At 55.3% G+C, this 23,825-nt stretch overlaps 8 protein-coding genes across 8 annotated transcripts; 4 read left to right on the forward strand and 4 right to left on the reverse strand.

Annotated features, from left to right (window-relative positions):
• Nucleotides 1-526: 526 nt before the first annotated feature.
• Nucleotides 527-5,199, forward strand: B0H18DRAFT_878292 (glycosyl transferase family group 2-domain-containing protein; the record flags this gene model as incomplete). Its single annotated transcript, XM_048040614.1, has 9 exons — nucleotides 527-777; nucleotides 960-1,068; nucleotides 2,233-2,395; nucleotides 2,617-2,940; nucleotides 2,992-3,280; nucleotides 3,334-3,427; nucleotides 3,479-4,755; nucleotides 4,809-5,106; nucleotides 5,161-5,199. The coding sequence occupies 9 exons, from the start codon at nucleotides 527-529 to the stop codon at nucleotides 5,197-5,199; spliced, it is 2,844 nt and encodes a 947-aa protein (XP_047892198.1).
• Nucleotides 5,200-5,820: 621 nt separating this feature from the next.
• Nucleotides 5,821-7,310, reverse strand: B0H18DRAFT_1013828 (uncharacterized protein). The gene is made up of 8 exons (XM_048029126.1): nucleotides 7,090-7,310; nucleotides 6,873-7,028; nucleotides 6,739-6,817; nucleotides 6,577-6,685; nucleotides 6,496-6,515; nucleotides 6,367-6,434; nucleotides 6,270-6,310; nucleotides 5,821-6,215 (listed from the first exon to the last, which is right to left on the reverse strand). Exons 1-8 carry the CDS (start codon nucleotides 7,294-7,296, stop codon nucleotides 5,882-5,884), a joined length of 1,014 nt encoding a protein of 337 aa, XP_047892199.1. The 5' UTR covers nucleotides 7,297-7,310; the 3' UTR covers nucleotides 5,821-5,881.
• A 1,364-nt stretch (nucleotides 7,311-8,674) lies between these two features.
• B0H18DRAFT_1013830 (uncharacterized protein) lies at nucleotides 8,675-9,692 on the reverse strand. Its single transcript, XM_048029127.1, has 6 exons — nucleotides 9,670-9,692; nucleotides 9,595-9,620; nucleotides 9,279-9,539; nucleotides 9,084-9,223; nucleotides 8,892-9,026; nucleotides 8,675-8,832 (listed from the first exon to the last, which is right to left on the reverse strand). The coding sequence occupies exons 4-6, from the start codon at nucleotides 9,219-9,221 to the stop codon at nucleotides 8,704-8,706; spliced, it is 402 nt and encodes a 133-aa protein (XP_047892200.1). The 5' UTR covers nucleotides 9,222-9,223; nucleotides 9,279-9,539; nucleotides 9,595-9,620; nucleotides 9,670-9,692; the 3' UTR covers nucleotides 8,675-8,703.
• Nucleotides 9,693-11,926: 2,234 nt separating this feature from the next.
• Nucleotides 11,927-12,356, forward strand: B0H18DRAFT_1013836 (uncharacterized protein; the record flags this gene model as incomplete). The annotated part of the gene is made up of 3 exons (XM_048029128.1): nucleotides 11,927-11,993; nucleotides 12,047-12,269; nucleotides 12,322-12,356. 2 exons carry the CDS (start codon nucleotides 11,927-11,929, stop codon nucleotides 12,160-12,162), a joined length of 183 nt encoding a protein of 60 aa, XP_047892201.1. The 3' UTR covers nucleotides 12,163-12,269; nucleotides 12,322-12,356.
• A 123-nt stretch (nucleotides 12,357-12,479) lies between these two features.
• B0H18DRAFT_860028 (uncharacterized protein) lies at nucleotides 12,480-12,635 on the forward strand (the record flags this gene model as incomplete). The annotated part of the gene is made up of 1 exon (XM_048039699.1): nucleotides 12,480-12,635. A coding segment is annotated over one exon (156 nt), but the record flags the coding sequence as incomplete, so codon positions are not given.
• A 625-nt stretch (nucleotides 12,636-13,260) lies between these two features.
• B0H18DRAFT_1120217 (uncharacterized protein) lies at nucleotides 13,261-13,709 on the forward strand (the record flags this gene model as incomplete). The annotated part of the gene is made up of 3 exons (XM_048034071.1): nucleotides 13,261-13,388; nucleotides 13,445-13,507; nucleotides 13,565-13,709. The coding sequence occupies 3 exons, from the start codon at nucleotides 13,261-13,263 to the stop codon at nucleotides 13,707-13,709; spliced, it is 336 nt and encodes a 111-aa protein (XP_047892203.1).
• Nucleotides 13,710-16,109: 2,400 nt separating this feature from the next.
• On the reverse strand, nucleotides 16,110-17,637 carry B0H18DRAFT_1120218 (uncharacterized protein; the record flags this gene model as incomplete). The annotated part of the gene is made up of 6 exons (XM_048034072.1): nucleotides 16,110-16,376; nucleotides 16,431-16,618; nucleotides 16,672-16,746; nucleotides 16,798-17,002; nucleotides 17,053-17,255; nucleotides 17,310-17,637. 6 exons carry the CDS (start codon nucleotides 17,635-17,637, stop codon nucleotides 16,110-16,112), a joined length of 1,266 nt encoding a protein of 421 aa, XP_047892204.1.
• Nucleotides 17,638-20,187: 2,550 nt separating this feature from the next.
• Nucleotides 20,188-23,016, reverse strand: B0H18DRAFT_878327 (uncharacterized protein; the record flags this gene model as incomplete). Its single annotated transcript, XM_048040616.1, has 7 exons — nucleotides 20,188-20,912; nucleotides 20,968-21,271; nucleotides 21,382-21,548; nucleotides 21,597-21,970; nucleotides 22,018-22,264; nucleotides 22,452-22,794; nucleotides 22,846-23,016. The coding sequence occupies 7 exons, from the start codon at nucleotides 23,014-23,016 to the stop codon at nucleotides 20,188-20,190; spliced, it is 2,331 nt and encodes a 776-aa protein (XP_047892205.1).
• Nucleotides 23,017-23,825: the final 809 nt, after the last annotated feature.

The raw sequence follows: 23,825 nt of genomic DNA on the forward strand, positions 1-23,825 counted from the left end.
GCGCAATGTTGCGAATCTTCCAAGGCAACGATATTCAATGCTCGTGCTCATCTGCTCCTGCGTACACAGCGGCCGGCGGTCGCCGTCTGCCCGTCGCCCGCCGTCCGCCTCGCCGACGTCTGCAGGCGGGGCGGCGGGCACAGCAGGCGGGCGAGCGGGTGCTCGGACGGAGGGCGGGGCTGTGGCACGGCGCCTCGACCCGGCATAGGCCGGCTGGCGGACGATAAGGGCGGCGTGGCGGCCGGCGGCCGGCGTCTCCGGCCCAAAAATAGGGAAGGCCAATGGGAGCGCCTGGAGGGTCCGAGATTGGCGCCTTGGGAAATAAGGGAAGGGTGACATGCGGGAGAGCCCCACTGACCGTTCGCCGGACGTGCGAACTCCTGCCTTTCTTTCCTTTCATTCGCTTGCTCCTCTCCTCCGCCGTCGTCTCCCCTCTCCCCGCCCTCGCGCCCGGCGACCCGCCCTCTTTATCCGACCTCGTCGTTAGCCTGTACCATCGCTTCGCAGCCCGCAAGAGCCAGCCGCGATGGATTACGACCGCTACGATGCCTTCCTCCACCACATCTTCAAGCAAACTCAGGGCGACGCGTGGTTCCGCCCCAACGAGGACAACCTCTCCGCCGGTGTCGCGCTCCGTGTCGACAATGGCCCAGAATTCCGTGTCTTCCCTTATGAGAACCTCGCTCTCGAGCCGTTCGAGGCAGCGGTCTCTGCGCTGAACCCGGCCGTCGCCATCAAGGTCCGCAGCGCATCCGTGCATGCAGCTTTGGCAGAAGTGTGAGCAGCCTTTTCGCGTCTTCCGTGCTTGCGTGGCGAGGCCGGTGTGCGGTGGCGAGGTCGGTGTGCGGTGGGTGCATGCTTGCAAGACTTATCGTGCCGATGCCTACGCGCCAGCCCGCCGCAGCATGAGCGCCCTCGTGGTGGTGAGCAGTCGCGCTAACCATATCTTTGCTCTACAGTGGCCCCGATGACAGGTCAATCTATGTCGACGCAAATACGCGTATCCAAATCATTGAGACGATGATGGACCTCCCCACCGCGGACAAGGAGCAGAACGCGGCCTTCGTTGTGAGTGTCTACAAGTCTAGCTCTCCGTTTCCTTCTTTCTCCTGTTCCTCTCCTTTCTCCTCGTGCATCTTGCATGCATATATGCGCCTTTGGTTCGTGTTGCATCAGTGCAGGATGGAAAAACGACGCTCCCCGTCAAATAAAGTTCGATGGGTACATGGCAACGGCCGCATCCGCTATACTTGCCTTGTCACAGGCAGTTCTGCATGCGGACTGTGTCGATAGTTCTCAGGTGCACAGATGGACGCAGGCGCGGGGCCGACGATATAGGCTTAGATGTGATGACGGGCGAGTGGAGCTTATGGGAGAAAGCACACCGTCCATAATGCGCAGGTGGGCTTGCCCGAGGACAGCAATTACCACGACGCGTCGCTCGTTGTCGTGCGGCGTTTTGGTGGTGACCGCGACGCGGGTATGATCGCTGCCACGATCGTCGATCATGGGGGCCAGGGTGTACACCCAAAAACGGTCGGAGCCGCCCTGCTGACTTCTGTCATACGTGCAAGCTTGGTTAAGCTGTGCTATGCTGCCCGGTGGAGGGACTCTAACTGTCTACCGCATTCTCCGGTGCATACGCGTGTATGTGCACCTTCTGTCGTCGAGTGTTCAGATAGGGCGCTTTTGTGGGAGCTTCCAGGAGGATGAGATGAAGGAGCCAAGTCCTCTGTCGAAATGATGGCCCGGATGAACTGCCGAACGCGGCATTTGATCAGACCGGGCTGCATGCCAGTGCGGTGTGGAGAGCTTGTTTATAGCGACAAGTTCCCTGTTCAGGTCTGGGATGGACCAGCCGTTTCCGCTGTCATTTTACTGTGCGTTCGTCGCCCCGTTTCTTTTTTTTTTTCTGGAGGGCCATAGCGGACTCCGGCAACTGACGATGGGTCAGCCCCGGGAGCCCAGCCTGCTAGCGGGTTTCCCCGTTCCGGTACTCCAGGGGAAAAAATGCATTTACGCACGACCTGCGTCGGCCAGTGTGGGACTCTGTGCGGTTTCTCTTTGTTCGACTTCGTACGGATCAATATCCACTAAAACCCGTCGCCCCGTTTCGATTGATGCGGACTCGAATCTTCGATACTCATCTCCTTCGTGACTGTCTGCCTAATTCGCTTCTGATTGCTTGGACCGCAAATCTGGGACGGAGGCTCACCAGTGTTTTGTCCTCAGCGTGACGAGCGTGTGCTTGTCGTCTGGTCAGACTCGATCGACGACATCATCCCGACATGCCACGACTTCGAGGAACGCCTCATCAAGCTGCTCTGGCGATCAAGACCAAACGCAGTGGGCAGCCACGGCGCGAGCTCAAGCAGTCACCCTGCGAGCATCAGTGGTGAGTGAAAAACCCCTTACCGCGTGAGAGCTAGTTAGTTCTCGTAGGATGGTGTCTCGTGCATTTCTCTTCAGGACATTTGGTAGGTAGTAGTTGCTTTCTTTCTTTTCATGAAGTGCTACTGTACTTTGGAGGGCCCGTTCTACTTCGTGGGCCCTTCTTGCGTATCTTCGTGGCTGGGCTGGTACGGTACCGGTGCTGATATTGTTTCTTTGATATAGGCTCTGGATCTGGTAACTCACTCTACCGTTCAGGTCGATCAAGCAGTCAACTGCCACCAGCACCGGGCACACCGGGCGTCCCTGGCACCCCCCGCGGCATGGGCCGCATGAGTCTGCTCATGGGCAAGGACGACATCGAGAAAGGGGCTGGCGTCGAGGAGACTGTCGTCAAGACGAAGACCATACGGACATGGTACGGCAAGAAGAAGACGATCATCATCGAGGGCCCCGACATGAGCGAGCTGGACAACGCGCTCCCCCAGAAGCGGCCTGCGCTATTGTATGCGCCTATTTACAATGGGCTTGCAGCGGGTCTCTCTGTCTGTGAGTGGGTGCTCTGTGGATTCGTTTGCGAGGCTAATGGCGCGTGTACAGACTTCATCGGCAACGGTTTCAAGACGCTGCTCGCCGAGTGGCGGCTCGACAACAACTTCGTTCGGTTTGCACTCGTGGCGACGATGCCATTCCTGTACTGTGTGTCGCTCTTTTTCGCCCTCCAGATCATCCAGAACGTGTCCATGGCCATCGGTCCCATCGCGCAGTACCACGAAAACTCCAAGTACTATTCCGCCGTCAAGCCCCGGCCGAACAAGATCGTGGATAACGATCTGCCGCACATCACGATTCAGATGCCGGTGTACAAGGAATCTTTGGAAACTGTCTTGTGAGTTCCCATTCGGGCTTATGGGCTATGCGATTGTTGACCGGAGATGTCAGGGCGCCATCTATCGAGTCAATCAAGAAGGCGATGCAGACGTATGCCCGGCAAGGTGGTACGTCCACAATCTTCGTTAACGACGATGGTCTCAGGGTAAGTTCCGACGTACGCTTGCTGTGCGGGTCGCTGATGCCGGCGTGACAGTTGCTCTCGGTCGAGGAGCGTGACACGCGCATAGCGTTCTACGCCAACCACGGCATTGGCTGGGTCGCGCGGCCGAAGCACGATGATGCGCCGGACGGATTCCAGCGTGCGGGGCGGTTCAAGAAGGCCTCGAACATGAACTACGGTCTGAGGCTCTCGCTGATTGCCGAGACGCACCTCGAGAAGCTGCTCGCGGAGGAGAAGGAGCGCGGCCCCCGGAAGAGCGACTCACTCGGTCATGACGCAGAGCAGCGCTACGGCATGCAGTACCAGCACCGGGACGGCGGCAACGCCAGCGTCGTCGGCTTCGGCGGCGAGGACGACGAGAAGGTCAACTCAGAAGACTGGGAGCTCGAGGAGCGCGCGCTGCAATTGGCCATCGACGAGGTCTACGAGTCGAGCGGTCGCAAGTTCCGCCCTTGGGCTGCCAACGGACGTGCGTGCCGTGTTGGCGAGATCATCCTGATCGTCGACTCGGACACCATCGTGCCGGAGGACTGCTTCCGGGACGCGGCGCGCGAGATGGCGGAGTGCCCCGATGTCGGCGTCATCCAGCACGAGTCGGACGTTATGCAGGTCGCACACCACTACTTCGAGAACGGCATCGCGTACTTCACCCGGCGTATCAACAAGTGTATCTCGTACGCGTGCGCGAACGGCGAGGTCGCGCCGTTCGTCGGGCACAACGCGTTCCTTCGCTGGAGGGCCGTCCAGGACGCCGCGTTCATCGACCGCGCGGACGGCCAGGAGAAGATCTGGTCCGAGAGCAACGTGTCGGAGGACTTCGACATGGCGATGCGGCTCCAGAAGCGCGGTTTCATCATTCGATGGGCGACGTACTCCCTCGGTGGTTTCAAGGAAGGTGTGTCTTTGACGTGCGACGACGAGCTGAACCGATGGCAAAAGTACGCGTACGGCTGTAACGAACTGCTGTTCAACCCGATCGCTCAGTGGTGGCGCAAGGGCCCGATCGCGAGAGAGATCCACTCGTTCCTCTGGTCGTCCGCGCCGCTGCACTACAAGTTCTCGATGATGTCGTACATGTTCTCGTACTACGGTATCGCGTGCTCGATCACGATCGGTGTCATCAACTACATCCTCCTCGGCTTCGAGCTTCCCGTCGACGGCTACTACATGCACTCGTTCGAGATTTGGCTGGCGACGACCGTCGTGTTCATCGGCTCCGGCAACGTCGGCTACACCTTGCTCCAGTACCGTCTCGGCGAAGAACCGCTGATCAAGTCCTTCCTCATCAACGTTATGTGGATTCCATACTTGTGAGTCCAGCGCGGATGGTTGTGTCGCGGCTGAGGACTGACGTGTCGGACAGCTTCTTCTTCTTCGGTGGTCTGTCGATCCCCGTCAGCCAGGCGATTCTCGCCCACTTGTTCTCATACAACATCTCGTGGGGTGCGACGAAGAAGGAGGTCGAGCGGTCGAACTTCTTCGAGGAGATCCCGAAGATCCTCAAGAGGTTCTGGGTGCCGTGGCTGATTTGCATTCTGCTCACGGCGGCCCTGATCATCCTGTCGACATCATTAGTGCCCGTGCAGTGGCGCATCGACGGGTCAGCATGGGCCGTCATCTTCCCGTTGTCGATCCAGATCGGATGCCACCTGCTGTACCCAGTGAGTCGCTGTTGCCCTGTCAGCTTGCGTGCGATGCTTATTGCGTTCCTTTAGGTTGTGCTGAACCCGTGGCTGATGGTGTTCTCCTACTGATGGTCTGTATACACGCTCACGTCCACTCATGCCTCCGCCTGTGCTCTCACGACGCTTTTCGCTGTTCGATATACCACCGGCCATGATACCACGTTGGACATGGACACTTGCCTGACATCGTGGCTTATCGTCCCCGCTCGTTTTGTGTACGTTGATATCGTACCGTCCGCTCTTTTGCTCGTCTCGGTTGTGTGTCCGCGTTCGCACCGCAGACCACGGTGCTCGCTCTCGCCAGTTTGTTGTCCGCAGTACAGTGTTTGTCCCCGCATCAATTGCTTATTATCTAGCGCATTTTAGTGCACCCTCGGCATGTTGTCTCGAGTAGTGCGTTTACAAGTCGTGTACTTAACGGACTCTAAAACTTTGTCTCTCTCCTCCTCGATACATGCACGAATAGACTGTCTCAGCTATCTAGCTCCAACTGCTCCGTCAGTAGCTCATAATCAATCTGCTGTGACATTTCCGGAACGGCCTGCGTGAGTATGTATTGAGGATCCCGAGTCGTCCTGTATTTGTGGCTGCCACAGTTATGCGGTGTTCCTGTACTTATACAGATCCCAACCACATCCTTGTCCAATTGAGTGGAGAGCGGTCGTGTATAGCGCGGCATGAGGTCGCAGACTTGCAGTAGCAACCACTATTATATCACGACAGGGTATATAATCATTACACCGCGGAATAACTATGAATGGCCTGCCAGTGGCAGGTCGACATCACTGTTTGGTGCGAACTTGATTGAAGCACCGGACTCGTACTCGTTGTCGCGTTGAACTATACGTGTGATGTTCACAGCGACCCGGCTTGGTGGTCCGTAAGAGTTCTGTCTGCTATCTCGCGTGGCGACCAAGTCCACGGACCCGTCGTGGCTACTCTGCGCACGCTGTTCCCATCCCAAGCCCACTCTAACGTGAATGAGCATGAACGTAATGCCGGCTATCACGCAGTACGTCTCGCTGGCGAAGTACTGCAGATTAGACTGGACACGATAGGTTATGAAGAAAAGAATCGTCCAGACGCTACGGCCGGTTGATTAATATGTCCTGAATGAGAGGCGTGCATGAAGTACGCACGTATAGAGAGCGGCACTCTCGATCAGTATTCCAACGACGCCCTGCGACATGGTTTGAGTGTCAAAAAGGTCATGCACATGGCCGATGTTCTACGCACCATGAGACTAGAGCCACCAAACTTTCTCACTCGCCTATTGGCGTCCCAGATACGCCAAGCAATTGTAGCTGAAGAAAGGTGACTTCAATTCGCGAGAACTTAGCTGGAGGAAATGGCAAGGAACTTCACCTGTGCTGTACACGTTCGTACTGCCAGTGAACAAAAACTGGTTGCATGAAAGTGGGTTTGACACATAAGGCACGAACGTACCATAATGTGAAGACACAGTTCGCTGTGATCCAGCGACCAGTGGCCGTCGCGAAAATATTCTCACCGGGTTTCGACATAGCAGCCCGATAAATTGACCCGACGGCGCAGACTATCACGGAACATTAATGCAGTTGGCACGGGAATCAACACTGACGAGCGTACCTACTAACCCAATAAGTGTGGAGATCGGAAAGACGGTGACGGGGATGTAGTATGCCCAAACTAGCCAAAGCCGATAGATCTGTCGTTCGAGGTTGGATTAGGTTTGGTCATGGAGGAAAATGTCGCATGCTTACAATCATTGCATCACCGATGATCAGTGAAAACATGAGCAATGTATTCTGTGTCACCTCAGTCGGCTGAGATGGGTTGGTGTAGTAGGCTATCGCTTGCGTTCCATCTTCGTGAAGCATGAATCCCGCGAAGAGGCGATAGACGGCCACAATCCAGTGCTGAGAAAACCATGTATCATTCAAAGTAGGCCCCCCGACATATGAGAGGAGAGCTACCTACGGCTGTGTTAGTGATGAAGAGGAATACCGCGGCTACTGACATCGGCGTCATGTAAGCCGCGCGTCGTTTGCCTCTGACATTGAGTGCGGCGTTAACCATGTCCTCTTGCCGACGTGCCAAGATGTACAGCGAGATGACAGAGAGCACGAAGAAAATGCCATACAAGAGACTTTCGATGCAGATCGTCACCAGGATGACGGACAACATTGGTATGCCTGCTGCCATGGCGGGCCGTCAGGAGGGGGCAGGTGCCAGAGCAATTCGCACATAGTGGATGCTGCGCAGACGAGAGCACCCTCATATAGGACGTCCGTACTCGGTCACACGAGAAGCACCGGGGCGCAAATGAGCACACCGCCATCGTTTCCGGAACACCTCAGCAGCGCAGACGTCGCAACTAGGTCGATACTCCGACAGACCGAAATCTGAATGGGCGGCTGATGCATGTGAGAATCCGCACACTAGGATGACGCGTTCAGAATGAAGTTTGGGATGCGTCTCGCACGTCGTACTCCTGTGCGGCCGATGAAGCAAGACTATCAGATCTTCAATCAGAGTGTACTGCAAGGATATGATCACTCTACTCACGACGATCGCCTCCAAACCGCTCAGATCGAAGCGCAGCAACCAATTTGCGGCCGCCCTCTGCCTTTCAGAGTTACAGCCTCCGGAGAGAACCCCGACCAGTGGGAGCGACGCGTTTGGACAGAACGAGGCAAACCTCATGGTCCGTTCACAGGGTGCAGCATCCGCGGAGAAATCGTGGAAAATACGGATACTTGAGGTCTAATTGGAGCCCCTCCGTAAATCTAGGACATTCTAAAATACTACATAGGTCCATAAGCAATCCCATGTATTACGTGACAGATCTCACCGTCCTGAGATCGCATTCCGTATGCGTAGGCCTGCGCAAGCACCATAACCGCGACACGGAGCCGAAAGTCGCATGAAATGAATTCGAAACCGGGCGTGTCGATCACTGTAAAGTAGCCGGTCGGTCAGAAATATTAGGCTTCAGACATGTGCCAACGGATGACAGCCGAGCGAGAGTAACCGGTGAGAATAGCACAGTTCAAAATGCCATATGGGGCTCTAATCTGAACAGTGGTAAGGCTCGGGTTCGCGAGCCATAAAGAGATGGAAGTTTGTCAGCAATGCCGGGGAGCACTACAAGTAGTACAGCACCCGTGCATTCATACTGCATCCCAGCCTTTCTGAACGCAGTCTGGTCAGCCTGTGCGGCCGCGACTGCGCACCTGCAGGAAAGGTTAATTTTACATCTAGTCACTATACACAAGTACGGAACACCTTTGGATAGCAGCCTGCGCATCTTCGTTGCTTTGAGTACTGTTATGGCGGGACGCTTAGTATTGATACACTGAACACACGAGAAGACATTGAACGCACCAAGCAATCCGGCACCTTGACGACGGAAGAGCGACTGCATCCCCCAGCCTTCGTTCTAAGACCATGAATCCTGAAAAGCATCTGTTATGGATCCGTCTCCCATGATATGATTCCGGGTATGATTGGGCATATGCGCATCTCAGGCCGAGGTTCAATGACTCAGGCTGATTATCACACATCTATTGGACACCGGGTGCATACATCCGATCACAGCTTGGCAAAGGCATCCTCCGCGAACGGGTAGTCAATATAGCCAACAGGGCCCAAACCATAGTACGTCTCGCGATTACCCTTGACGAGCGGCAGATTTCTTGCGATGCGAATTGGTAAGTCGGGCTGCACGCCGAGCGTTCTGTCAGCGTTCCTCACTCGTGTGACGCATATGAAAGGCTCACGTTCGAGATGTATAATCTACCGAAGGCGACAAGGTCGTCATTGCGCTCTGCGAAATCAAAGGCGCTGTCTCTTGTATGACCACCTGCGCTGATGAACGGGCGGGGTCTCCAGATTGACCGGAGGAAGTCATTTGTCTGTACGTCATGTGTAGGTCAGAGGCAATGCAGCCACACCTTCTCAATTGAACGCACCTCTCCAGGCTGGACTTCGCGCGTTGTCACTCCGTTTACGCGTGGCTCGACAACGTGGATGTAGGCGAGGTCGGAGTACTTCTGAGCAAGCTCAGAGACAAAATACGCAAAGGTTGGTATCGGATCGTCCATACGCATATCTGGCGGAAAATTCGTTGGTAAGTCTATTCGAAGTAATGCATGGCTGGAGCTCACCTTGAATGAAGCCCCAAGGGCTCAGGCGGATGGCGGTCTTGTCGGCCCCAATGGCCTTCGCGACGCTCTCAATAACTTCCAGCGGAAAGCGTGAACGGTTCTCGATGGAGCCCCCGTACTCATCTGTCCGCTTGTTACTGGTGTCTTGCAGAAACTGGTCGATGAGGTAGCCATTGGCACCATGAAGCTCGATACCGTCGAAGCCAGCGCGGACCGCGTTGACTGCAGCGGTCGTATACGCCCCGACGTATTCCTTGATTTCTACATAGAAGACTGAGTCAGACAGACAGAAAGAAACAGCTAGTCATTTATTTACCTTCGATGGTCAACGCTCGTGGCGTTCTATTGCTGTTGGACAATTTGATATTGGATGCACTGACGTAGGGCAGGCCTTCTGCATCCAGGACTTCAGGGGTCGCGCCACGACCTAACGCCCAAAGCTGGCAGAAAATCCGGGAACCCTTCTCGTGTACGGCGCTTGTAATCTGACGTTCATGCGAGTGAGCACACACTCCGTTGACGTACACCAGCTGCACCTACCGGTTTCCATGCATCGACTTGCTCGTCGTTCCAGATGCCAGGTACATTGTCGAGTCCACCCGCAGAGGCAGAAATGAATGTGCCTTCTGTGATGAGGAGTGTCCCCGGCACAGTCGCACGTTGAGCGTAATACTCTGCGGCAAGCTCGCTCGGTACGTGTTCCTTGTTCGCGCGGAAGCGTGTTAGCGGCGCAAGTACAATGCGATGCGACAAAGCGTGTTTGCCGACTACCGTAGGCTGGAAGAGTTTGGGTATGGCTGATGTAGACATGGCGTGGATTCTTTGGTGATGGTCGATGTGTACTTAGCAGCATCGGCACTTCTTATTTATGTGTCCCGGCCATAAGCTTAATTGTATCTCCGGGCGTACACCGACCCATTCGCCCAGAAGCTCACGTCGCGACGGAGGGTGGCCGGTGACCGGATAGGCTGAGTAATCGCCGCACTGACCGCGGCACACCGTATGTCGACATCCTGTCTGCGAACAGGCCGTCCATCTGGATTTGTGGGCCCCGCATGGCTAGCCAGGGACGAACCTGAGTAAGATACAGTACCTGACCGTATACTTCAAGTTAAGTACCACTTACCAATCAATGTTGCGAAGGCGTTCGTACTTACTGTGGCTGACCCAGCTTTGCAAACGCGTTTGCAAAGCTGTCCCGCACACTTCAAATCGGAGGGTCCGCGGGGTTTTTTCTCATAGTACCATTCTTATACTTATTGATTGCATGCATGAATATTTTTGTGTGTTTACGAAGGCAGGAACATGCTGTCGGCAGCCGTGCAAACGAGACTCACCCTCCCGCCGAAAATAGAGCATTGCATTTTTCTTTCCACGCGTATCGCGTCCCGCCCTCTGAGCATCTGATACAATAATGATAGCATACAAAGCAATTCAAACCCTTTTTTTCCGAAGAGGTTTGGCCCTGTGTGAGGGCAGAATCGTCATTTTGCATATCTGGTCCGTTTTGCAAAGCTGGGTCAGCCACAGTAGTAATGAAGCACCAGTTGCAGACAAGCTTGAGAGAACTTTGTTCGACATCTCCGAGCGACTCGGGCTTCCAGGCCTCAAGGGCTCAGGAGTCGCAACGGTTGCCATTCAGACTCGTGGACATTATCACCAGAAGCAAATTGAAGTAGATACTCAGAGAGTATACATAAGTAGATGCAGTCCGCAATAGACGCTCCGTACACTATGCCAGTAATGCCACGTCACCTTTCCGATCTTGAGTACACGGCGTGCGGCCACTGGCCCAAAGTACCTGACAATAAGTATTCGCCTAGGCTTGTAAGCCGAAACACATCGAGCTCAGTATGTAATACGTGCCATGCAGGAGTACTCCGGGCTCACGATGGCTATGAGCAGAGGTGAGCTGTCGAGGTCAACTGGCGTTGTCACCGAATATGGCAATTGGGATGTCTCCCCACCAAAACACGTGTCCTTGAATTTCACAGTCCAAGTGACGGTTGCTAAACTCGCTCTGGCGGCGTACATGAGTACAGACCGTACCATATTTCGATTTTGCTCTCATAAACATTGCAGTTCATCCTTGTACCACCTCCACCCTGTGAGAGCTCCCGTATCGCCAAATGAGGATGCACCGAATACGCAGATAAATCATGGACCTTCACCAATCTTGTACACCGAAGCTGAATACGACTTCTATCACTGTATGCAATTCAAGACCAAACGATTGGTACCTCGCGATACGGATTCAATAACACGCCTGGAGGCTGTAGGGCTTGAGGAGCAATCCAGGCGGAAACTCGGGGCAAAGGTGAGCGTGAACTTGAACTCACTTTCATCCCAACTGGGTACGTTGCAATGGCTCGTTCCTACTTTTACAAGTGAATATATTTCTGAGCTCAAACAGCCATCAACTGATGTTGGTAGCCAGCTAGAGATGTTCACTCCTTGATATATTGCGTACTCCAACAAGCCACCTTCCGACCTGCGGGCTCTGCAGGGGGACGTCCAAGATGCACTGGTCTTCAACATGAGGCGTGTCCACAGGCACTCGGCTACCCAAGCTGGTTTATACATCGGCTCTGCAGGTATGTGCTGCAAGATACGAAATCGAGAACGCTGTCTAATAGATGGTCTGTCAGATGTACATCCCTCCCTTCATGTGGAGATGGCACAGCCCTCGGTACCTTGGAGGCGCGCACGGTGTCGGTAAGTAACGGTGATCAAGTAAAGATGACTGATACTGACCCGACTCAACACAGCTGGGATCCTCCATATGCTCGTGCTAGCGCCGTCAAGCATCATTCATCCGCACCGGTCAGACATCGTCGGAATGGTCGAATGGCTGCTTGCTATTCAGGAGCCGCTCTGGAACTGAGCTTCAAACGCTGGAAGGCACTTGTGTCACGTCGTTGGCGGAACAGCGATAAGCACAGAGGCGAAGCGCGTGAGCATCGGCGAGGATGATCGTCACGAGCTGTTGCAGTGAGTCTTCAGCTCCCTAGCCTCTGGAAGACTTACCAAGGGTCGGTTTCAGGTGGTGCCATGGCGCCCCCGGCGTGCTCATGCTGCTGTCCATGTTCCTCAATCGAACCGCGCAGTCATGCTCATTGACGATCTCGTCGTCCCTCCGCGATCGGACCAGCGTGTACGCCCTCCTCGCCGTCTCTGGCGCGCTCAACTCGGGGGGACACTTATTGGCTCGTGCGTGCGGTGCACCTCGCGCACCTGGCCACGGAGTACGGCGCGCTGGAACGGAAGGGCGAGATGTATGTGCCCGATGAGCCGTACAGCCTGTATGAAGGCGTCGCGGGGATGTGCTGTGCGTGGGCGGAGGTGCTCGTGAGGCTTGGGGCACCGAGCCGTGGTGTTGAGAAGAGGAAGTCGGGGATGCCTGGGTATGATGACTTGTGAATTCGAATAAGTGCAAGTGCAAGGCAAAGTTGTACACTACGTGGCGAAATGAGACTGACTTTCGTAGCCTTTGATCTTTGGCACAATGCACTCGCTCGTGACTGGAGTTCATCTCGGCATCATCTGTGCGCCCGAAAGCCTGGCGTCTATGGGGTGGCATAAGAAGGAAGATGACGGCGACGAGGCGGTGAGTACGCTCGCCGCCTGTGGTTCATTTGCGAGATGTTCATGTCAAGCCAGGTAGTAGATGTTGCGCGCGGCCGCGTTTGCGGGGGTCAAAGGTATTCAATCCCTCAGCCGGGTCTGCGCAAACTGTAAGAGAACATCCAGTATCCAGGTTCGTTTGGGCAAACCATTGTTCACGGGCCGTTCGTGGCAGACCTTTGTTTGTCGCCACTCAGCCGGAACTGACGGGTTGCTTTGTTTGGTCCCGATTCGACACCTTTATAAGTGGCTGCGCTGCCTCTTAGCCCCCAAAACGCTCCTGCTCTCTTCCCATCATCCACACACCTCTTTACTCCTTTCGAAGACTCCTCGCCTGGTGCAAGACGACATCACCAACATGTTCACCATACTCGCCGAGTTGCCACTCAACTTGCCGACTATCAACCACTCCTCTTTATCTCCAGCGTCCAGCCACCGGCCACATGCAACTTTGTCCGGGGCCTTCTCAACGGCGACCTTCTACACGTACGTTGAACGCCCTTCGTCGAACCACGCAATGTTCTGACGCGCCCTTGTCCCAGTCTCGATCCTACTGTACAATCCCGGCGGTATGGCTACGCGAACCGTGTGGCTCAAGGTAGATGGTACGTCGGTGGCCGGTGCGTTCCAGAGACGCGTATGTTGACCACTACGATGTGTAGGCAAGACGTGTTTTCGAACTTGGGCTCCCAATGTGGCCCTAAAAGAGAACGACAAAGCTCGCCAGCCCCTGCGGTGTCCCAAGGCGCCAGCAGCTCGAGTTCAGCGACAAAGGATATTGCCAAGGTGGCCTCGCCGACAGCGTAAGCGGAAGGCCTCAGTGTGTAGTGTACGCACAATCATAGCTGACAATCATTCATGCATTGTTCTAGGGGCCCAAGCAACGTTCGATCACTGGTCTTGTCTCCTCAACAGGTGTCTGGATTCGGGGTGGATGCTATCCCTGAGGTCGCGGTAGACGCAGGCATACCTCGTTCAGATGAAGATTGGACGATAGTTCAGAGTTCGCCACTGTCTCCTCAACCGAGACAAGACCAGCACAATCAAAGTGAGTGGCACACGGATTTATTGACTACCGAAAGTATGGCTATCCTCCACGTCGGTCCTCGGTACGTTCATGTATTCTCGGATCGTAATTGCTAGTCGCTAACATGTAGCTTGACCAGACGATCCCGCCCATCGCCACTGCAATTAGAACAAAGAGGCCACGCTCAAGATCGCACAACCCGCACAACTCGGCGTTCGTCAAAGCATCCCGCACCCGAAGATCGCACCGCTGAGCCCATAGTTTCCCGCGAAAAATACCCGACTACAGAAGCAGCGAAGGCTGAACTCCGAGGCCGAAGTCGATGCAGCGGTAGCGTCGACGAGCATTAGAGCTGGTGGCACTACCAGCTCTAATACTCATCGTCGAAAACCATTATCGAACGTCCAATCGTAAGTACTTATGTGATGAAGCTTCTGTACTTGATACCCAGACGTCGTCGATCTTGGATAATCAGACATTAGTTTGTGTGTTTGTCAGTAGAGCATGCTGTACATACCGGCCAGGTACTCAGTCAGATTGTCTTTGGATATGATGGATCCTACATAGATGATGAGTGGAGACTCGGGAAGGGGCATTTTTCAAGCGTATAGCTCGCGACAACGGGAGGTTGGCCTGTGGCGCGCGAACGTCCGGACTAGGGCTTGCGCTCGCTTCTTTATACGCTGACATCCGTATCGATTAAGTATGTCGCCACTGCTGCTTAGGAGTGCTTAGGTCACAGACAATCAGTAATGCACTTGGCGATCGATGATGCGAGGAACACTGGGGGAGGGGGTGCAGTGGGGCGAGTGGACAATGTACACGAGAAGTCTGATCTTGGTCTGATCAGCGGCACTGACAGCTAAGGCCGGGACACGAAGGATCCAAACGGCACGCGATGTCGGTCATTATGGAAGCGCATGCTCCTGGAGGTTCCCGACAGTGCCACGCTTGCCGGCTATTATCATGATGGTCTGCAACGGAGACTCACAGTCGTCGATGCACACGAGACCTTCACTCAGGCTGGAAGAGTTGTTCGTCACCTACCGTTCCCACACTTACTGACTAATAAGTGATGTCGGACCGACCGATCAGTCGGCACTAGTATGTGCCCTTATCACTCAATCTCCTTACCCTTGAAGATTTCCGTGAAGAATATTGACTTCGCAATGGTGCTCGCTGTCTAGGGCACGTGAGTTCTTCCCAATTGGGATGCCCGCTCACCTCCGTCCCCGTGAGTCGGGCTAGATCTCCCGATCCTTCTCCGATGTTCTCGGAGTCCGTTTCTGGTCACTGTCCCGTGCTCGCCGGCGCTTGCGGGCCCGTTCTGGCCACCACCCCGTGCTCGCCGGCGCTTGCGAGTACATCACGCCCCGTCCCGTGCTCGCCGGCGCTTGCGAGCACATCACGCCCCGTCCCGTGCTCGCCGGCGCTTGCGAGCACATCACGCCCTGTCCCGTGCTCGCCGGCGCTTGCGAGCACATCACGCCCCGTCCCGTGCTCGCCGGCGCTTCCCGCCGCCACTGCCTCGTCCCGACCTCGCCGGCGCTTCCCGCCACCACTGCCCCGCTGCCCGCTGCCCGCCGGCGCTCCCTCGTCCCCGGCTGTCCCGCCTGGCGCTGCCACCCTCCGCCGGTACCTACACGTGGTCTGTGCGATGTCTGGTATGACGTCCCTCATACACCGGCATTCGCACACTGCCAAGAGGGCAATCACTCAGGCTTGCGAGGCTGAGTCATTGTCCACATTAGGGAAGTGAGGCCACGAGGCTACCGGCCTCCGCGGTGCGTGTACGTGAGAGCAGTGACTACTCAGGCACAGCGTGTGTTGCCACGACTACTCAGGCACAGCACGTGTTGCCACAACTGGGTTACTGCTTTTGGTAATCGCAGGCACCACTGGTTCGTGCTTCTCATCATGGCTATCTTCGCGCTCATCGAGTCATGTCCAAGTCCAGTATATTGTGCTTGGCCAGCAACGTGTATAGTAGCCATCACACATGGGGTAAGTCAAGAAGAAACATGAGATAGCTGACAACATGACAACAGCATGGGACAACGCGTACAAAAGCATTAGACAGAGCAAGGACGAAAGCATACAGCGAGGGTAGTAGCATACGACGACGAGAGCAAGACAGTGTGCAGTGACAACATACTCGAATGGAAGCAGGTACGAATGCCCTACTTGTCGTTCTCGACGAACGGTGCACTCTTGGGATGGTTCTTCGCCGCGGCCTTTGGCTTCGACGCAGCCTTCGACTTCGACACAGCCTTCGACGTCCGACGACGCTTCTGCGGTGGGCCCGGGGCCTCCGCTACGTTCTCGTCGGGTTGCTCGGTCTCCTGGCTATCATCCTCATCATCACGCGCGTCGGAACGGCTGCGCTTTCCCCGTGCGATGCCCTTGTCCTGACACTCTTTACGAGGTGCGACATCCCCGGCCTCAACCTTTCAATAATACTCCTTCTCTCGCACGCGATGATCGGCCGGCGACAGGCGAACAAACTTGCAAGACCCATTCTTGAGCGCGTCAACGAGTTTACGAAGAGGGGGGAGGCTTGTGCTCATGTCGGACGGGTTGATGAACTTGTCGTGGGTCCAGCCTAAGACGTCGATTCCTTGCTTAACAATGAAGTCGCGTTCGAAGTTAAGATAGTTCATCTTGATCTTCTCATTGCCAGTCAGCTCGACTGCGAGTGCATCTGTAAGTATCGGGACACCCATCGAGCAGAGTGTAACATACCGAGTTGACTTTGCACGAGGTCACGGATCTCTGACTTCATATAGTCTGCGCGATCCTTAGAAGTCCGAAGGAACCCTATCAAAGAACAGTAAGTGTCTGCCTTCGTCGAGTATTAAATGAACGCACTCATAAAGTCGCACCCAGCAACTGCAAACGCCTCGGCCAGTGCCCCGATTGCCTGGATGTCCCACCCTCTACGCACTGCCTGACCAAGGTAGGTGTTGATGTCCGAGTTCGTGAAATACCAGCGCGGGGCGAAGGTAATGTCGACGTCGCCCTTGAAGATACAAGTGAATCCTTCGACGCCCGTACGCAGCTTGAGACCGAACAGCTAGTGTAGAAGCGTGAGCAGCAACTGATGACCATAGTTCGAGTACCTACCATCGCATCCAACTTCGCCGACGTGCGAATGATGTCGTTGTGCTTGGCCCGAGCTGAGAGACGAACACCATACTGCCGCGACGCCCGGGTCTCCTCTAAAAGCGTGACGAGCTCCGCCTTCGCTTCGGGCGTAAGATTTTTGTATGCTTCCTTATGGTCCCTCTGAACGTCGAGCAGAGATTGCGACTTGCCTGCAGCTGCTCCTAGTGCGACACCGGGATAAGACGGCTCTGCATCGTGATATACTAGCAACTCACCTTCGTTCGCAGCCTTGGCTACTGAACTAGACCACGCGTTGTAAGCGTTCGGCTTGCGAGTGTTCTTCGTGTTCACGGAGCCAGAGAAAAGCAGGTGGAGGAAGTACCCCTCCGTCTTCCCGAAGTCTTGAGCCATCTGCCGGGCGAACGCAGCAGTTTGCTCGTGCCATTGCGCGATCCGCTCGCGGATCCTCGCCTCTTTCTCTTGACGAGCAAGAGTCATGGCTTTCCTGACCTCGGGGGAGACGGGAGGAGCAGGAGCACGCTTGACGGGCTGCTGAGGCCTCGCGGTCACGGCAAGTGCCGGGCCATACGTGACACTTGCCATGTGGCCACGAGACGAAGGCAGTGCGGAAAACGTTCAGTGCAGAATACGAGAAGATACGAGAAGTTCAGCGAGAAGGGCAATTTGGAGCACGGGGACTCAGCATGTCAAGACAGGCGGATTAAAACGGGTCATAACGAGCGCTCAAGATGGTAATTTTTCATAGATTCCCTGACAACACTTCCCATGATGCATGACAGGGTTCCCACTGCGGCAAGCAACACCGGACTTCTCGCTCCCACATTTAGCAAGATGACGCCAGACGGATATCATTCAAAAGAGAGTCCAATTTTTTTTGTCCGACACACGGCGAAATCATTGGACGAGACGATGAGCTAAGCCGGGTCGGACTCAGACGATATTCGTACCACAGCACTGGCAGGGATCATGAGAGCAACAAGTAATGAAGACGATGAGCATACGACGAGCAACGACTATAACACGACATGCGGTGACAAGAACACGAGAAGCGACGACTATAACTCGACAGATGATGACAAGAGCAGAACATGCGACGACGAGAAACAAAACAAGCAACGAGCAAGTAGATAGCAACGACGGGAGATTAAATGAAACACACCGGGAAGCACTTTCAAGGCAACACGAACTGCACTTAATCGTAAATGCACAGATCCGCCTCCATAGCCTCCTTGAGATCCATGGCAATGGCCTCGGACACCGCGAGGCGCCCTTGAAGCTCGGGTATCCAGATGATCGCAGCATACGAGCTTGCGACAGCCTCGCAGACGTTGTGAGTGAGGTAGTCGAGCTGATGCTTCTCGACGACCTGCTGAACCTTGATGCCGAATCCGCGAGCATACTTGGACCGCAACGTATGAGCCGACGCCGCACCATACAAGACGGAGCGAACACCAGACGGTGTGCTCGGCCGAGCAGGCGTGGGCGGCGGCGGAGGTGGTTCAGACTGCGAGAGGCCGGGCGATGTCTGAACGGCTGCAAAAGATTGTCATAAAAAATCAGAACAGATTGTTATAGCACCACCTACCTGCGTTCGTCGTCAACTGTAACTTCAACTGGCGGATCGTCTCCTTCTGCTTCATGACGACTTTGAGCACCTTCTCGTGTGCCTCAAGTACCGTGGCCTTCTCCGCCTGGACCCGGCCAAGTGCCTCGCTCTGGGCCTTGACCAAGGTGTCCTGCTCGCGAACCCGTTCAGCGAGCTGAGCCGTCAGCGCAGTGACCTTGTCCTTTTCGTTGGCAAGGTCGACATCCAGACCATCAATCATCACCTCGTAGTCCTCGGCCTGTCGACGCAAAACCTCGATCTCCTCCTCCAACTCGGCTTGCTGCTGTTGAGAAGAAGGTGCTTCACGCACGTCGGCAAGCATCGCGTCCAACTCTCCTCGCGGTCGGCCGTGGAACACGAAGTGGGTGGTACCCTGAGAGTTGGGGATCAAGGGTGCCCGGGCACGGTGAAAATGTTGAGTCGGGGGTCGAGATGCAGCGGGCTCATCATTCATCTTGTTGAAGTTCCACTTGAGCCTTTCCTTGGCCATGTTCTCGAAGCGCTGCACGGCGTAGACACCAATCTCCTCTGCGAACATCTGCACCATCCTCGCCAGCCCCGCTTTTGCCGTCGGAATCTCAGCTAAGATAGGCGGAAACGCATAGACGTGGAAAGGAAGATCTTGAGGGAGTGGAACGGTTCCCGGCGTACGAGTCCCTGGAGACTGAGAGCCCGACACATGTACGGCCACCGTGCACCCGCTGTCAACGCGGTCCAACGCCGTCAGCTGCCCGCACTGTTAGAATGACATTTGAATGCTGTAAAAGTCGTCTACATACTGCGTCGAATGCTAAGTTCATGATGTTGTCTCGAAATTTCGCTCGAACCTGCCGGCCAACGAGACCAGTGCCCGTGAGTTCGCGAGCTTCGTGGAACATAGGGTGGAAGTCGCCGGCAGGCAGTGCAGAGCGTTCGTGGTGAGCATTGGCGACGAAGAAGGCTATGTCGGCGGCGGCAAGTCGTGATGCGTGTATCGAAGTGGGACTGAGGGATCGATTTAGGGCATCGCTGAGGCCTTGCAGGCCGGTTGGATTGAAGCGAAGGGACGCGACAGTTGCCGCAGCCTCCTCCTCGCGTGCCCGCTTTTCTTCCTCCTCTCGCCTTCGCAATTCTTCTTCGCGACGATCGGGCATCATCGCGAGAGAGCAGTGACGGGGTAGGTAAATGAACGTGGTAGTTGGCAGAGAGTCGCCGCGAGTAGATTTGCCGCTCAACCTGCAACTTCACGCGTCACGCTTCAGCTGCAAGCTTGAGACGCCGACAGTGAACATTTGAACACTCACGGAATTGCTACGGGTCAGTGCGTCGACGCTGCTGCGAGAAATCAAAGATATTGTTAGTAGCGTACACTCGAGGACACGGCTCCGTGTTCGTTTGAATATATGGGATATGTCAATGCGCCGTGGTCGATCTCGACTGGTCAGACTCGTACATGCACCAATGTTACATTCAGCATTCGGTCGCATTTCGCGTCATGAGAATTCTGCAATGCATTGCTATACAACAAAAATGCATCAAATGATATACTACTCTGTACGAATGTCCACATCTTGTCTACCCAGGTCGTCGAGGAATCCTACGTACGCGTTCGCATCGTGGTCGAACTCGATTCCAGGCAACAACGGTTCGATCTCATCATCCTCCTCGGCTGCATCTGCATCTACCTCACGAGCCACTGTAGTATCTACTAAGCACTTCGCCCACGGAGGTATCGGAATACCATCGTTTCGCGTCACGGGGCGTCCAATACGTTGACCAGTGTGAAGACTTCCTGTGAAGCCGCGCAGTTGAGACGTCTTGAACAGCTTGAAGGCGATCCTGGTGTTGATTTCGTTACGATAACGCCATCGTCGTTTCAACTCCATCACGAGGCCTGGATTGGTCGAAGCGAGCTCTTGCACCGCGACGTGGTAATCAACGTGTTCATCATACATATGAGTGAGCAGACGTCGAATCTCGACGTTCAGGCGCGTAATCTCCTCGCGTGCTCGCTTGATGTTGAAGTACAGGTTCATGGCACGTCGCTGCGAGTGTTTTGCCCACGGCTTCTGACGGATGTCCTCGCGGCCTTCACGAAGAAGGTCGAAGTCAGCTAGGGAAACCATCCCTACCACTTCTTGCCACGAAAGGGCTGCGCGCGGGGGTGTCAGACGCGCAGCCTGCTCATTGTATCGACCGAGAGCTTTCTGGATCGCTTGCGCGCGTGCTTTAAGGGCCTTCCCGATCTTTTCGCGGAGCTTGTAACCTAGCACTTATCCGTGAGGCGAGTCCCAGTTGAAGCAAGAGGATGGTCATACCGATGCCACTCATCCCGAGCTTTGTGAGCTCGAAAAGCCGCTGGACGACAAGTCGTTCGAGCTCATCCACCGCGCGCTGATACTGGCGCATTGTCAGGAGTTTGCATGCTTCCTGATACTCCGTGCTGTTCGGCGTCCATCGCACACTGATGTCGAGTTCCTTCTCGTACGCCTGGCAGTCGTCGTCAGTCTCGAAGTACCGTTTTGTGGTGTTCGTTCGATTCGTCCGGACCCGTGTGATCTCCTTCGTTGTGTAGCCGTTATGACAGATGTTGAAGTCGAGCTCGCGAAACTGCTGATCTGCAGTCGCTTTCTTTGCCCTAAAACCTTTGCATCAGATGAATCCGCCATCGGAGTCAGAGTGACGTACCCCGCATCCTCGAGTCTTCGTAAGGCTTCCAGATACATCAGCTTGCGGGAAACTTCGGGTGGTTCAGCTTTGCGACCGCGTAGGTACTCTCTCTCTTGTCTCAGGTACTCCTCGTAGTCATTGTCGCTCGTGTTCAGCTCCGCTGACAGGGCCGCAAGTACGCAACCGTCTTCTTGAATGATGTCGAGAGCCTGTCGATAATTATTGTAGATGAAGTTTCCTAAGATATGCGTCAGTGTCTGAATGTTGCTCGGACGAGAAAACGCACCCGAATCATAATGCTTCTGCTCGCCCCAGAACTGGAAATGTTCCTCGATTGCCTGTTCCCGGTGGAAGACCGACGATAGGCGCGTCCCAGGGGCGAGGCTGTTCGATTCAGAGAAGCAGCGCTCGCAACCCTCGAAGTCCTCCTTACCGACGCCATCCATGTAGAGGGGATGCCAATTGACTTGGCAGCCGCGATTGTGGCCGTGCCCGTGGAATGCCGGTACGACACCTGCCATACGGAGCCGACGTGCATCTGGCGCGAGGCAGCTCTTGGCGAGCGTCTTGGCGAAGGCGCATGCGATGTCGTAGCCGACCAAGACGTCGGGGCCGTAGACCTCCATCAGCTTGTTGACGATGGCGAGGGGGTATTTCGCGCTGCAAGGATTAGTGATCAGCGAAATGATACAAAGGTTAGCACTTACAGTTCTCCACTCCTGATCATGTCACAGAGGATGAGCAGTTGTCCATGGCGGCATAAGCACACGAAGATGCCTGTCATCGCGAACAGGGCGAACATCTTCTTCCGCGCTTCGGGACCCGCGTTGCGCCAGCGCTCCACGCACACGTCGACGGAGGCCTCGAGCTTACCATCTTCGGACTCGGGCAGATCCAGCCACGCGATGTCGTCGCTGTGATCATCAAGTCGTCCGGGATCATCGGCGGTTTGATCTGCATGTGCCGTCGCACCACCGGCCGCTCCGTTTTCCCCACGACTGTCCTGGCCAGCCGAGTCATCGACAAGCATTGGGGCTGCTCCCCCACTGCCTTGCTCGTCCGAAGTAGGGTCAGAGGAAGCCAGCTTTGCCTACATGGAGGAAATTTAGAGCGGTGATGATACGAGGCGACGCACGGCGACGTACAATTTTGCCTGCCTCATCCTTGAACCGATCGACCTCTGCCGGCGAAAGCCAGATATCGGTTCGTGCACTTCGCCCATCCTCGCGGGTAGTACCGTGCCGAAACATGTTGTCGACGAGCTTTAGGGACTGGTTGCCGTCCATTGTGGCTAAGAGCGCATACTTGAGTGTCGGCTCGTCTTCGATCTTGTAGAGGCACGGTGCGCAGGCATTGAGCATGCGCCAGTCGGGAGTATCGCGGTGCATGGCTGACTTGACCAACCGATTGACTCCATACTGGATGTCGAGGTACACGTCGTAGGCGTCACTGAATTGCTTGACTAGATGTTTATTGAAAGGAACCTGTGACGCGTCGTCAATCGTAGCCGCGTATAGATAACAATCAGTATATACTTCGTGTAAGTAACAAAGTGCTTTGACTTGCGCTTGTACACTCAGGCGCGGGCACGCTCGGTGAAGTTGTCGGTAAGCTTCGAGGGTTTTCAAGGAGATGGCGACCGTCGGCTTCTGAGGAGCAGACCCGAGGAATCCGCGAGAGACGAGGGCGACGTTGGCGTGGACCATTGTCGAAGCCAGCTTGAAGGTCTGTCTTGAGAGGTCTGGCATACAGGCACAGTCAGGAAGAGTGCGCGCGAGAAGTAAAGGAAGCTCACCGAAGAACTCTACTGTAACAACATCCCACTCCGCGTACGAACCCGATCCTTCAGCATCACCCCCTGCGCCTACCGTCGTCTCTTCGTGCCAGTTGTGGTCTTGACTAGGAGACTGACGCCTGGCACTGCCAGGCTCTTCGCCGCCCGGACAGGACCTAGTGTGCATGGTTAGTGGGCGGCCACACAATAGGACGTCGACCTGTTACCTATTCTCTGCAGGACCAGCTGCAGGAGCATCATCCTCTGCCGAGGAAGCCTTCCATGCCAGATACGCATCAACGAGGGCCGGCATCTGTGCCTGCCACTGGGCGCGAGCACGTTGAAGTCGGTCGCGCCTTGTGCGATAGTCGACGCGCTTCCTAGAGGAACTGTGAGAGAATATACGCAAAGGAACGATCAACGTACCGCTTTTCTATGAACAAGTCCCGGCAAACCTCCGTCTCCGCCCCCGCATGGCTGAGAAACATAGCTTCTTCGCCCGGAGGGAGGGGATATAGCTCGTCGTCGTCCTGTGTTGCACTCTCGGCTTCTGCGAACCCACCGGAAGTCATCGCATCGAGGTGTTCTCGCTCCTCAAACGACAACCCTATCGTGCGACGTCAGCAACTCAGCCTAGATGAGAAACAACCTTACCGGCCACCATAGCCCGACGCTCTCGCTCCTCCTGTGCACGACGTTTTCGCGCATCAGTGTGCTTGAGCTTTCGCGGCTTCATGGGCC

This window comes from Fomitopsis serialis, assembly GCF_022376445.1.
Source record: "Fomitopsis serialis strain Sig1Antser10 chromosome Unknown B0H18scaffold_44, whole genome shotgun sequence".
NCBI lineage: Eukaryota > Fungi > Basidiomycota > Agaricomycetes > Polyporales > Fomitopsidaceae > Fomitopsis > Fomitopsis serialis.